This window comes from Anneissia japonica, unplaced genomic scaffold (assembly GCF_011630105.1).
Source record: "Anneissia japonica isolate Jap-2015-1 unplaced genomic scaffold, ASM1163010v1 scaffold585_len4108843_cov191, whole genome shotgun sequence".
In the NCBI taxonomy this organism is placed as follows: Eukaryota; Metazoa; Echinodermata; class Crinoidea; order Comatulida; family Comatulidae; genus Anneissia; species Anneissia japonica.
In genome coordinates, this window is record NW_022716829.1 from 3,365,199 (window position 1) to 3,380,005 (window position 14,807).

The 14,807-nt window shown below is 35.6% G+C and overlaps 1 protein-coding gene across 1 annotated transcript in view; it reads left to right on the forward strand.

Annotated features, from left to right (window-relative positions):
- The window catches only part of LOC117109905 (choline O-acetyltransferase-like), a 67,925-nt gene extending 53,369 nt beyond the window's left edge, over positions 1 to 14,556 (forward strand). Inside the window, exons 4-14 of the mRNA XM_033252372.1 lie at positions 4,494 to 4,688; positions 5,189 to 5,361; positions 5,961 to 6,141; positions 7,146 to 7,320; positions 7,800 to 7,996; positions 9,435 to 9,535; positions 10,116 to 10,250; positions 10,686 to 10,808; positions 11,529 to 11,667; positions 12,533 to 12,733; positions 13,517 to 14,556. Coding sequence (XP_033108263.1) covers positions 4,494 to 4,688; positions 5,189 to 5,361; positions 5,961 to 6,141; positions 7,146 to 7,320; positions 7,800 to 7,996; positions 9,435 to 9,535; positions 10,116 to 10,250; positions 10,686 to 10,808; positions 11,529 to 11,667; positions 12,533 to 12,733; positions 13,517 to 13,879 — 1,983 coding nt within the window. The 3' untranslated portion in view covers positions 13,880 to 14,556. The remainder of the gene's footprint in view (positions 1 to 4,493; positions 4,689 to 5,188; positions 5,362 to 5,960; positions 6,142 to 7,145; positions 7,321 to 7,799; positions 7,997 to 9,434; positions 9,536 to 10,115; positions 10,251 to 10,685; positions 10,809 to 11,528; positions 11,668 to 12,532; positions 12,734 to 13,516) is intronic.
- The last annotated feature ends 251 nt before the right edge of the window (positions 14,557 to 14,807 follow it).

Below are 14,807 nucleotides of genomic sequence, written 5' to 3' on the forward strand. Positions count from 1 at the left end.
TTCCAGCCGTACCTATTGTGTAAGAGAGTGTATCTACGTTATTTGAATCTGTTCAACATGAAGCCTCTGTGGTCTATTGGATATATGACGCTCGCCTTGAGTGATAGGTCGCAGGTTCCAATTCCGTTAGAGCCATTTTATTACACAATTTCTTTATTTATTTATCTATAGGACAACATTCGTTGAGAGTTATGCTACACGATGTATTTATGTCCTTTATTCTAACACTGTATTTACCTTTCTTTGATGATTTATATATAATTAACAGTTTTAACGGCTAACTTGATTTATGTTATATGCTTTTATTTGTTTCTATTGTGTAGTAGAGTGTATCTGACGTTAATTGAATCTGTGCAACCATGAAGCCTCTGTGGTCTAATAGTTATAACGCTCGCTTTGACAACGAGATGTCGCAGGTTCGAATCCCGCCTGGGACATTTTATCTCACAATTCGTTTATTTATATATACATATATAAATATATATATATAAATTATTATTTTTATATTCAGCATGTTATTGATAATTAACGTGGAAGGTCATCGCCGTGCGTTCACCAGTATTTGACGTTTTACAATATCGATATCACCACAATTCAGTTGGAATTTTCTGTATTAGATAATAATACATTTCAATCATCTATACATTGTTTTATTAAACGTTTATTTGCATTCATATTCATCCCATGCCGTGTCGTGTTTCCAATTGGATGTCTGTGTATAGTTCCTTTAAGTTTCCAATTGTTATCACTCTCCACCTGCGTCACTGATGGAAACTAAAATCGATCTAACCTTCAAGCGCTAGCTATTAGAGCCCATAACCATGAGGGGGCTATTTCTACCCGTTGAGCTAAAAGCGTTTATTTATGGTTAACTAACACGTCATTCTGTAGCACTATGTATGCAAGCTTCCGATTAAAACTCCATGCATATGCAACTAATAAAACTTACAATTTATCAACGCTTCCATTTAGATTAAGACACATTATACTGTACTCGGCCGTTGATGTCAATGCATTCAATTACTTAGGAAGTGTATAACTATACTGTACAAAAAAGCAAATTGTTATAGATATCCAAAATTGATAATGTGTCGAAGGTCATTAGAAGTATCGTGATTGCGATCAAATGACGCGTAAAATAACGGCTTGACATGGGCTATGACCCAGTATCCAAGATTATAGGTCAGACAAACACCTCTTGTCGTATTAATATACAATATTTTATACTTGCCTATGAAATGATTGCCTTCTATCACCATTGGTAGCTCAAATTTCTGAGAATTCGGGTATTGTTACTGTTTCGATTCTTTGTTGCTAATAAACGAAATCTGACCCAGCTATTGATATGTATTTCTTTTTATAAATCTGCATATTTTGAAATATAATTCCTCTCTTTTATCTATATAAAATTCTTTAAAAGGTCTGTACTTTACTTGGTTCTATCATCAGTTTACTAATTCAATTCTCTTGTTGATGAGAATTGATTATTAAAATTGTTTACTGTACATTTAATCTAATTTTAGAAAATATTTCTCAATTCTCATTCATAATTGTTTTAATAATAAAAAATGAAATTTACTATATGACTATTTTTTGGATAAAAAAATATTATTTCTATGACACTCAGACACTCTTCTAACGATCTTCTTTGATTGGCCTTCGTCGATAATTTTTTTTCATAATTTATGCTCTTAAACTATCCTTCGATAAATTGTGTTTTTATGGAATCCTGTCAAACTACTTTCCGACGTTGCTCGTAATTGGAATCTCAAAAACTATCTGTGACGTTATTTGGCAAGTCAGAGTTTTCTTAAAACAGTCTGATCTAATAGATGTTCTCGATCAAAATTGTTCACGACAGAGGTGGCGCCAGGCCCAACGAAGGGGATGGAGTGATAGGGTATATACTACTAATAGTTTATACACAATACCCTAACCAAGCAATTGAAAACTTTAACTTAGGGGTGAGGGTGCGTTTCGAGGAACCCTGTTTTATACTTTGGGGTTTGTTTTGTGCGAACACTTCGGATTTTTTTTTTTCATTTATGCGTTGCTTCTAAATATTATAATTCCTTCATCCTACTTGAAAACACGAATCCTTTTTAAGTCGGGGTGTGGGGGGGGGAGCAAACATCTCCAATCTAAACGGGTCTGCCAAGTGTTGATTCACAGTAAGATGACATATTAAATTTGTGCGGGGGGTGACTGTCACAGCCAGAGGGAGTGTACCCTCTTCCCATTATCCCCTGAGTAGAGATACTCACTAGCAATGTGACCAGTACAACGGTCCGGTCTCGAATCCACGACCATCCGATTGGAAGTCTAATCATAATCGTCAAACGTTACTATTTTGCTCTAGTCTCCTCATTTAACATTTAACAACGCTTGTCTTAACTTGTGAATAGCATACTCTTTATCTTGATGTAGTACACTCGCATTTGATTTAATATCATAATCGACAACATTTGTACAGACTAAATCAAACAATGACAGGCCAATTACAGCATCAATGTAGCCTCCTTCATTTTGTAGATATATTAATCCTACTAATCGCTTCGGGCTGTGTAAAATGAACTAAAAAAAAAAAAAAAAACTTACAGCATAACATATGTTCATCGTAAATACGCTGAAATTGTTTCTCATAAGAATCTGATTCTATATAATAAATGTAAAATAATATTTATGCAAACAGACACACCGCAAAAAGGAAAACGCTTACACTGTATTGCATGGTATTGTCATTTAATCAATGACGAAAAGTAAAGTTTAGAAATACAGTACAACGAATGGGTCAGCACTCAACTAAAATAAAATCAACTAAAATGCTAACCCTACAACAAATTATGCAATTCTATTTCGACCAGTTACAACTAAAAAAGGGTTATCTAAAAAGCCTCTTAGGCTATACTTGGAGTTGCACTGGAATAAAAATACATAAGCATCAAACTTAATAATGAATACAGTATATATTTCGTAAAATCAAATAGTAACAATTACACATTATATATGACAATATGTGAAGATTGGGTGCCAGAAAGGCCAGACTTCTACCGACACTTGGAGGTGTAAAAGGGTGGTGGTGGTGGGAACGATTAAACTTTGTACCGTAGTCATTCTCTAGTGCGGTCATAATTGCAAAAGAGCCTTTGCATCACACGACAGACACGCAAGCCTACGCTACGCAAAATAAAAGAGTCGTTGTCAAACACTCATGTATATGATGATAATATGTCATTTTAATAACGACGAATTGTACAACGTACAGTAGTAAAACAGAGGTAGGGGCAGCCGCCCCCCACAGATAGTCATATAATGTACTGTGCTGACCCTAAAGTCTTATCTAACATAAATACTTATTGTAAACAAAATAGCATACACATAATACATGCATCCAAATGATGCATTAACATTCAGTTAAGAATACAAGAACATTAAAATACTACGATAGAAATATTATACATTATTGTATTGTATTGGAAACGTTTCTTAATCCATAGTGGAATAAATTTTTTCGCTCGGACCAGCCGGCTTCACCGATGAATCTAATTATTATGCAAAGACCAAAAATATCGGTCTTCCGACCGCAACCAAAACAAACATAAAAACAAGCTGGTGATATCTGCTTATATAAATGTCTCTTCCTCATCGTGCCTCCATGAAGAACTGGTTTCGTATCCATTTTCCGTGAAGGTAAAACATGTACGATCATAATGATATAAATATTTAGAAGTAAGCCTATTCAGAATTAATGTTCGGCAGACACCGTCGACAAACAAAGATGCAGGCCTAACAATAGGTTGGATGGATGAATGGATTTATTTGGTGTAAACACAAAAAATAACCAACGAAAGTCTGAAGAAGGCTTATTTCCAGTGGGGTCCTTCTGGTGGTGATTGGGTAGTACACCGGGCGACATCCCCTACTCTTTTCTGAAAAATGTACCGCGTTCTTTAACGTGCACATGGGCCATAAATGCACACGGGACCAACACCTTAAACGTCTCATCCGAAAGACGGTGCGCTATCGTAACTTGTATTTCAGCTCTCCAGCTGAAACACAAGGGTTGCAGCGATGGGAATTGAACCGGGTACCAAGCGGTCCACACACATTGGCTACCACCAGTTTAGCCGACTGAGCTAAGGTGCTTTAATATTAAGACCTCAGTGGTGGAGCAGAAATTCGAAATAGAGGCGTCCCAAGGAGGGATTTTTTACAGATGGAGAAGAAAAGAAAAAGAAATTTATAATTACGGAACCTATAGATGGCCGGAAATGGCACTGTCACAATTAAATTTGAATATAATTTTCCGTTTTCCTAATTTTTTTTTAATTTTGTAAAATTTAGGAGGGCGGGTTCCCCCTCACAATTGAATCCGCCACTGGACCTAATAATAACGACACAACCTTCATTTTCTTTTAAAAACGTTCATTGCGGCAACAGTACCTTCGAATGTCTATTTTAGTTCTAATATTTTTCTTTATGTGTTCACACAGAAACAGTTGCCACCTTTACCTGTTCCGCCCCTCATCGAATCACTCGAACTCTATCTTCGATCCACAAAACCTCTTCTGACAGAGGAGCAATACAAAACAACAGAAGAAATCGTGACCAAATTTGGAGAGATGGGTGGTAGTGGACAAAAGCTGCAGACCAAATTGTGTGAATATGCCAAATGCAAATCAAACTGGGTAAGATGACGTATTGATTCTATGGACTTCCTTGCATCAAAAAGTTGATGTATTTCTCGTTATGGTTTGATGGTGATTCGAATTTGACTGTCCTAAGGGCCAGAATTGATATCATACATTATTAGCAATAATAAAAGTGGCAAGACTAAAGCTCTGTCCATACTATCAAATTAATTTTATTTGACAAAAAACTATTGTATGCCCATATATAGTCATGATAAGCCTATATATGGTAATTATGTGATGTCATCATGACTATATTTAGCCATAACACAGTTTTTTCAAACAAAACTTGATAGTCTGGAAAGGACTTAAGAGTTGCATCATCTGATACTTTGTTTAAAAATTATGTTTAGATTGCTAGGCCTATGTTCCCTTTACAAGTCAACGATATGTGACATTAGTTTGACCATGGTTTGACCGTTAGATGGTCAGATACAACTCATCCTATTCGATCACTTACGTATATGATAATCAACGTAATTTCCGTGATATTTTAGGCTTATAATTGGTGGCTCGATGACATGTACCTACGAGCGAGACTTCCGCTAGTGGTAAACTCTAACCCTGGAATGGTGTTCCCTAAGCAGCAGTTTGAAGATCGAAATCAACAATTAAAGTTTGCTGCGAGATTAATCTCTGGAATTCTTGATTACAAGGTTATTATTGATGCGTAAGTATAAAATTGCAATTTCAAACATTGTTATTTATAGATGTATAACTATCATATTACAATTTTTAACATTATTTCTATCGATGTTTGTGATTAAATTTCAAATAACATCTATAACATTGTTATCATTGATACCTAGTACAAAAAGACTAATTGTAATTCCTAAAATGCTCCATTCTATAGTATTCGATCGTCTCCACTAAGTTACCGTAATGCTCTTACAGGATATGGTTAAGCTTAATACTAGGAAAAGTATGCGTGCTACAAAAAATACCGTAAAACCTCGAATAAAAGCCCTCTTTGAAATTCATGTACAGTAAATGTATTGTACTATCCCGAAAGGAAGTCCATGCTATCTTGAAAAGATGCCCATGGTTCTATTCGAGGTTTTACGGTAGGCATTTATGCATATATAATTTCGAAAATGATGTTGAGCGGCAAAAAGCAATAGCCGGTAATTTAAGTCTTTCTATCTTCATATCTAGGCCTACTTTTATTATAATGCCAATCAATATTAAAATCAATGATATCGTACTCATTATTATTGTGATCACTATCTATTTTTTTTTTATCAATTAATTATTTGTACTTTTGAATAGTCGGGCTTTACCAGTGGACAGGGCGCGGCATAATAAACCTGGTCAGCCCTTATGTATGGAGCAGTATTACCGTTTGTTCTCCTCCTATCGAGTTCCAGGCATCGTTAAAGATGAACTCGTGGCGCCATCTGTTAGTGTAATGCCAGAACCGGAACACATTATAGTAGTTTGCAGAAACCAGGTATTAATGAAAAGTTATATTCTAATGAGGGCGCTATAACAGTTTTATTTGTGGTCAGCTAAGTTGGTCATGCATCAATGAATGGCCCGTAATAGTAACGCATTTCAAGTGGTTTATTACTTGACATTACAGAAATGGACTGAATTAGAAAATAAGAGATTTGTGTTTTCCTGTTATGCTGTACGCCTACGACTTAATTGGATTGAATTGAAAAACTTTTTACAATATTTAGAACATTCTTTTGCCCATGTCCGTATTTTTCTTAGTGATATCTAATTAAGGATGCTTTTACACAAGGAGTATTTATTATGTTTTGTATAAGAGGGCAGCCTATAACTTACGTAAAGGCATAACTGGCTGCCAGGGAAAAATGTCAAATTAAGACAATTTAAAATAAATATTTTAAGTCTGATAAATGTAATTTCATTGCATATAATTTTTTTCATCATTGATATTTATCGTGGGTGTAGATTTTTCTGGTATTTGTCATTCACTTCTATTTGATGTATTTGATGAACGTCAGAAACACTTTCAAATTTAGACACTTTGGAAACACAATTTTGTCAATGTCTAAGAGTGCTATTTTCAAGTTCAGATCCAACCGACGCGGACAGTGGTGGGCGTGGCCCTTTTAGTAGTTGTCACCCCGGACAATGTGTGTGCCCCCCCCCCCCGATCAACGAGTCTAGCTACTGGTTTATTGCCTGATATTGTTATCTAGCTATTATTTCTGTTTATTTATTTATGAGCGGAAAACTTGCAAATGTATTTCAATGTAAAATAAATTTTACAAATGACAAAATTTAGACTGAATAATACATTTTTTACGTGAGTTAAATCTTGTAATTATTTTTTTTTCACTGTTTAGTTCCGTACTCTACGCAAAATATGTGCAATAAAAATATTATTTCTTACTTAACTCTACATTTCTATATAAGCATGTAAGTTTGTATACCGGTAGCAGCTTAACGAATCATTTTACGATCTTTTTTTGTATTTTAAAGTTTTTCGTTCTCGACGTCATCATAAACTTTAAGCGGCTCAGCGAACAGGATTTATCGAGCCAGTTGAAACGAATTGTACACATCGCTACATCCTCTTCGACGACGCCGCCTATCGGTTTAGTAACAGGAGACGGTAGAACAGAGTGGGCCCACGCTAGAATGAGACTAATGGAAGGCAAGTTTGGTACCCTTTTAATAGATAATATAAGGCCCAGGTGTTTATATTTAAGTTATTGTACTGGCTACGATGACAACGATGATGATGATGAAAAAATAATGATAAGGATAATGATGATGATGACGATGATGATGATGATGATGATGATGATGATGATGATGATGATGATGATGATGATGATGATTATAAATAGTTAAAATGCACATAACTCTAGAAAAATTATTCATAGAACTATACCGGTGCATAAAATCGATTTCCGTCCGACCTCGTCTTCCATCATCTGTTAATGTAAAATTGTTAATGATATGGACTATTGTAGTGGTGGTGATGATGATGATATTGATGATGATGACAACGAAATTTCCAAATTGCTCTTGAGAAACAGTTCAATGTACATGGATGCGACACCATTATCGATAATATGCATTTGATACCCTTTCAACTCCATAATAATAATATTTTTATTAATATTTTAGACTCAACAAATAGGGATTCACTGGATATGATTGAACGTTGTATATTTGTATTATGTCTTGATGAAAACATGGATCATCCGCCCACCGACATTAATAAACCAATGGACAAAGAAGATGTTCCACTTGCTAAACAAATGCTTCATGGAGGAGGGAGTGAGCTCAATAGCGGGAATCGTTGGTTTGACAAGACTATGCAGGTACGTTGTTCCTGTCAGTTTCATTCGTATGAAGTTCATCATTATCACTTTCATAATCATCAAAATCATTATCATAATCATCATTATCAGTATTGTTTTCCATCTATCTACGTAGTTTTGCTTTCTACTCTGTAGTACGTGAAACTTTTTCGGTACCTATTCTGTCATTCATTGTATACCCAATACAGCCCCATTGTAAACTAATCATACTTACTTTAAAGTACTGTATCACTTTCTATGACGAATGTAGGCAAAATAGCCTCGGAGAAAACGGCCCCTGAAAAAGCAGGTTCATGAATAAATGGACCTGAAAAATGACCCCAACGGACAGGTGGTAAAAATGGCCCCTAATGACAAAAATTAGTAATAGAACTGATTTTGTTTTTAAATTTTCCAACTATAATGCTGCAAAATAGCAAAAATTGAAACAATAAATCGACAGCGGCATAGCTAGGCCCATGTGGAAGATTAATTGAAGGGCCCTTTGATGAGAAGTGTCAACTGAGGACCCTAACCTGAGTTAGGGATTAGGGTGTGGCGATTCGAGTGACCGAGCGGTAAGACATCGGCGCTGGTTCGAGCCTCTACTCGCCCAGGGTTCTGTTGATAGAACCAAGTCTTCTCGGATAAGGACTTAGAATGGAGATCCAGTGTACACATCTGACTTGGGTGCACTTTAAGAACCCTTGCATCTTTCGGAGGAGTAGGGGGTTACCCCGATTCTATGGTTCATTTCAGCCCCTGTCGTTGTGAAATGATGTGAACATGTAGCTACCAGAAGCGCCTACGGCGGCTGAAGTAGTCACGGACCATGCCCATACGAAATTCAGCACAATGACGCTGTGAGTTAGGCCTATATATATTTAGGTCTGTGAGCACAATTGGAAGAAAATTTACATTATTGAAAATTAACTGTTTTATTAGAGGCGGAGTCAATTTTAAAACAATCCTTCTATCAACGAATGTAAATATCTTTTCAATTGATCTCATGAAGCATTCATTTTTTCAAATCTTTATTTCTGCAGTTAAAAGCCATATAAAATTCAAAATACAAAAAGAACATTACAAATGCAGAAAACAGAATAAAGCATCATAAAACAAAATAAAAAATATACACTAAACCATGAGAAGTGTCATCCATTTTGAGTACTGATTCTCTAAGACAGTACTGATAAACAGTTTTAACTAACTTGTTTGTGCTCTTTTCCAATCTACACATAACTTATAGCATGTTTTTCTATAATGTTCATATAAAGATGGCACATTATTCAAAACAAACATGGGACTGGGTACTAAGTGCCAAGGCAGACCAAGGAGTTTTCTTAATGACAAGAATGAAGTTAGATCTAATTTTCCTATTACATCAACATGTATTTAACGTGAAAACACTGATAATTGTCTGGTATTATGAAATAATAAAGCGTTTTATTTGTGACAGTTTATTGTGGGTGAAGATGGTTCCTGTGGATTGAATTATGAACACTCACCGTCTGAGGGCGTTGCTGTTGTGCAGTTGGTTGAACATTTACTACGATACATGTAAGTTAACACCATATAGGGATATCAAAAATATAATTAAAGATTCTGATCGACCTACGAATTTTAAATGAAAACAATTTGATAATCAAGTGTAGGATTAGTACGTACAAAACAGCGTTGAAATAAATAATTCAAAAATTTGTAAACTGTGTGTCCTTAAATAGTAGGGAGTTTTCGCAAGATTACAAAAACGATAACGACTACGGTTACGTCATCAAATGTTTAGACAACCCTTAGCCTACAGTAGCGTATCTGTCACAAGGTAGACGATTCATGCCTTTTGCATGAATCAAGGATCACATTCAGCTCATACAGCGTATTGTCAAGAATGTTTTAGGCACGAATGACGATAATGATAATGACGTATTCGTATTCGTTATCGTTTTCGTAAGGTTGCGAAATCTCCCTAATTTCATTTAAGCCCTGTCCAGACTATCAAATCATTATGCCTAAATATGGTCATGATGACATCACATCATGACCATATATAGGCACACCATGACTATATATGGGCATACAACAGTTTTTTGACAAAGAAATGTGATAGTGTAGAAAGAGCTATATTTGTTGTATCCCTTAGAGATTCTGACACCCATCGACGAAGGCTAATTCGAGCGCAGTCAATATGTGAGTTACCATATCCAAGAAAACTACGTTGGAAACTATCTTCAGATACCCTCATTGATATAGACAACGCTAGAATCAAAACCGACAGGTAACATTCCAATTTGGTATTTAGAAATACTGCTGCTGCTACTGATACTTCTACGATTACCACTGCTATTGCTGCTTCTGCTGCTGCTGTTACTGCTGCTACTGCTGCCGCTGCCGCTGCTACTGCTACTACTGCTACCGCTACCGCTACCTCTACCATTACCACTACCTCTACTACCACTACTACTGCTACTACTACTACCACCACCACCACCACCACCACCACCACCACCACCACCACCACCACCACCACCACCACCACCACCACCACCACCACTACCACCACCACCACCACCACTGCACTACTACTTTATTTTATTATTGATAATAATAATAATAATAATAATAATAATAATAATAATAACAACTTCCAGTTATAGATGCTAGCAACAGAATAATTTAACATAATATAAGAATGTTTTTTTTTTTATATCAGATTGGTACACAATGTAGACCTAAAGTTGCTACGGTTTACCGAGTTTGGTAAAGGATTCCCCAAGTCACAAAATATGAGCCCAGATGCATTCGTGCAACTTGCATTGCAAGTTACATATTACAGGTAAATCTGTTCCCCTTTCTTATCTACCTAAATATATATGCAAGTGCACTTGCGTGCTAAAGCATACCTAGAAAAGTTGATGAATATTGCTTTGATTTATATTTTAATAGCGTATAATCCTTAAAATTACATTTTATTTATAATGTGGAGCACTTTAATAATATATTGTGTTTTGTTTACATAGTTTCTTTATAGTATTTTATTTAACCTAAACCTATGTAAGGTTTTAATACAATTCATTACTTATTTTTTGTTTAAGTCGTTTTAAACATATTTGGATGTTGTTGTAGTACATTTTTGTCCGTCTTGCACTGTATGTATTGATTGGCCCAAATCATCAGCTTCATTTTGATAGACGACAGTCATGAAACATTGTTAGGTATAAATAATTAAGCCAATATGAAGATCATATATAAATGTTATTGCTTATAATACTATACTTTTTAAAGTGGCGCATTGTATCTAATGTTTTATAAGTTATAGAGGGAGCACCAATATTTATCGAATAATGGCAAAAAAGTTTGGTTAAATAAACCTCATCGAGACGTATGTGGTGTAATAAATGAAAGCATATAATTATTGATAATTCAGTTAATTCGACTTTCATTAAGAACTCTAAATTAGGGGTTGAGACTTTATATATGGTATAAGTGGTTTAATATCTTTATTTGGTAATCCATGGTGGTTTAAACGTAAATATTTTGAAATATTTTTGTACAGCATGTACGGTCATCTAATATCAACGTATGAGAGTGCGTCTACAAGGCGATTCCATGAAGGCCGAGTGGACAACATTAGAGCTGCTTCCCAAGAAGCTTTAGAGTTCGCCAGAGCCATCAAGGGTGATCGGCTAGCTACGGTAAAAATATATAAAACGACAGCAATTATGATAACTAGTAGGGGTCACTTATCAATATCATTTTCTTTAGCGTAAAAATACATACACCTTTCTGTGGACCCCTCCATCGCCCTGTAAGTGTTCACAATAAAATAATGAATTTTGTCCGCTATCTAATATGCGTACACTGTTAACTCTTACTCTAAATTGTATCTTATGTACTTTTCAAAAGTTATGAAAATCATAAATTGATGTGTACCGTTGTAAAAAAACCCATTTTTATTATTACTATTATTATTATTATTATTATTATTATTATTATTATTATTATTATTATTGTTATTATTGTTTATTGTTGTTGTTACTACAGTATTGTACATTGCTGATATTGCGTTAGGTCAGGAACCAGTCATATTACGATATGATTGCAGGCCCGTAGCAAGGGATTCTTTTTTTTTATGATTCGGGCGAACCCCTTTTCTAGCAAACACTCTCTTTTGTTTTCCCAAACGAGTCCTTCAATGCAATGAATGCACTGCAGACCCACTCAGGCTCAGACGGAATGTTTTTCTGCAGACCTCTTTCGAACATATCTGCTTTATTTATTTATTTGTTTTATTTAGACCCATAAAACAAAAAAATCCTCTGCCTTTGGTGGTTTCGCCGACTCCACCAGGGCTTTGACCCTGGACCCCACGCCCAGAGAACCCCCCCCCCCCATCCTACTTTGAAAGAACCTGGCTGCGTACCTGGAGTGCTCCCTCGTTAGGACCATAGTTACTTTTTTTTATATATAACAATGAAAACCTAACATTATTATTATTATTATTATTATTATTATTATTATTCACCACATGTCCACATTGTTGTTTTTCTCTAATTACAGTTGGAGGAGAAGATGAAATTGATGCGCAAAGCTATCAAGGCTCAGACGGATTTCTGTATAAGAACAATAATGGGACAAGGCTTCGACTGTCATCTACTGGGACTTCGTGAGCTCTCAAGGGAGTTAGGGGAACCCGTCCCCGAAATATTCCAGGATGTAGCTTACGAAATTAGCAGCTATTTTACGTTGTCAACAAGTCAGGTAAATAACATTTTAACCGGTGTTCTTCAATGGGGTTGATTGTTAAGGAAAGCATGACATTACTCCCGCAATTTATAGTTGAATATATTATTGGTAACAAAACGGACAAAGCTAACGACAATAATATAATATTTTATACAACTGACCAAATGTTGTCCAAAAGCTCTGGTTTCTTACTAGATGTTTAGGGTCAAGAAAGGAACTTTTTCTTTTTATAAGAACACATTTTATAAGAACAATGAGGGCTGAAATTGTCAAAAAATTAAGAACAATATAAGAACAAATTGAGGCTGATGTAAAATGTCAAATAACTTTTTAATAAAAAAAATAATATATAAAAACCAACATCTTATCCGTACCTTATTCGCAGTAAGTGTAACCATATACAGTAAGTCCTAACACACTGCTGTACAATACTAATTTTCTACGTTTGTAAAAGTCTGTAAACTAAGAACAAAATAAGAACATTGAGCGTGAAATTTCCAATAGAAATAAGAACACTGAGCCTGGGTAAATTTTTACTGGTTCTTATAAAAAAAAGTGTACACGAAAATCATATTACCGGGTTTTTAGAACTAAATCGAAATGGTTCTGTAATGCAATCGTGGCAGAAATTTCCAAGAACCTGATTGCTTTTAAAATCTACTATTGAGCATGTCATCTATATAATTTATATATTGCCCTATAGGCCTATATAATATATATAGTATACTTTTTTTCCGTCACAGATGGTATACATTTTTATCAAATTTTTAAACTTAACTTTCTCTTATTTTGCTTCAGGTTCTAACCAAGTTGGATACTTTCATGTGCTACGGGCCAGTGGTGCCTAACGGTTATGGCGCCTCCTATAATCCCCACGAAGATTATATACTTTTTGCAATTTCGTCTTTTAAAGACTGTCCCGAGACTGACTCGACGATTTTTCGAGAGAGTCTCTACAACTCTCTGATGGATATGCACAATCTCTGTATTAAGATGAACCGGAAATTGCGTAGACAGAGTGCTGAAGAAGTTAATAATGACGTCACCACAGAAAATGGTGAAGTAATAAATGGTGACGAAAATACTGTTCTTCGGGATGGAGGAAATGCAGTCGAAAATGGAGATGTGGTAGTAAACGGTAACAATACTAATGGACTGTAAAAACTATATCAGGTACTAAAGGGGTTAGTGTGGGTTGGGTGGGGGGGTGTGGTGGGCGCTAGGGATGGATATTGTTTACAACGTCTTATTAATTTACGATTTGAGTTAGAATATCTCAAGGTGACACGAAACTTGCCATCACAATTCGCATATACTTCCCTTGCGTATGTTGATTGGCGCAATGTTGCCCCTTATGAAATTAATTCTACCAACTTTCACTTTTCTTACCGGGGATCTCATGGGCGGATCCAGAGATGTCCAAAAGTGGGGCCGATCGAGATAATAATACCCTAGGGGTTGCGAGACATGCCCCCGCAAAATTTTTGTGTTCTAGACGCCCGAAAATAACTTCTGAGGCGTTTTGGGCGATCAAATTTTTTTTTTTTTTACTTTCTTTCTTTTTTTTTTAACCTTCCAAAAGAATCTCACTCATGTATTTCAATATTACCATGTGGGCCTACTCAATTTCTGAAAGATAACTTGCAAAATAAAGTGTTCATTGAATCGAGTAAATTAAATTAATGTCATGGTAATGTAACATATCACAATAAACAACCAAACAAATGACGGGTAACAAAGTAATGAAATTACTGTCATAATAGCATTATCACCATTGTGTGTAAGCTATGGGTAAGTAAATGTACTGTAGGTAATTAATGACCGGTAGAACAGTTTAAATAATCTACCAGATACGTACTGGGGTTTGGGGCGCACAGGCTCTCACAAAAGAAAAGCTCGTACCACGAGCGTCGAGAAGGTGTGGCTGGCGAAGATGATGCGTGGGTCCCACAGAACACATAACAACCGGGAAGAAACAATTTCGAAAAACCGTATGGTCTATGCATTTTTTTTCAAAAATTGGGCACATTCGTATAATCTGTGGGTGCCACAGAACGCAAGTACAACCGGACAAAGACATGATAAAAAA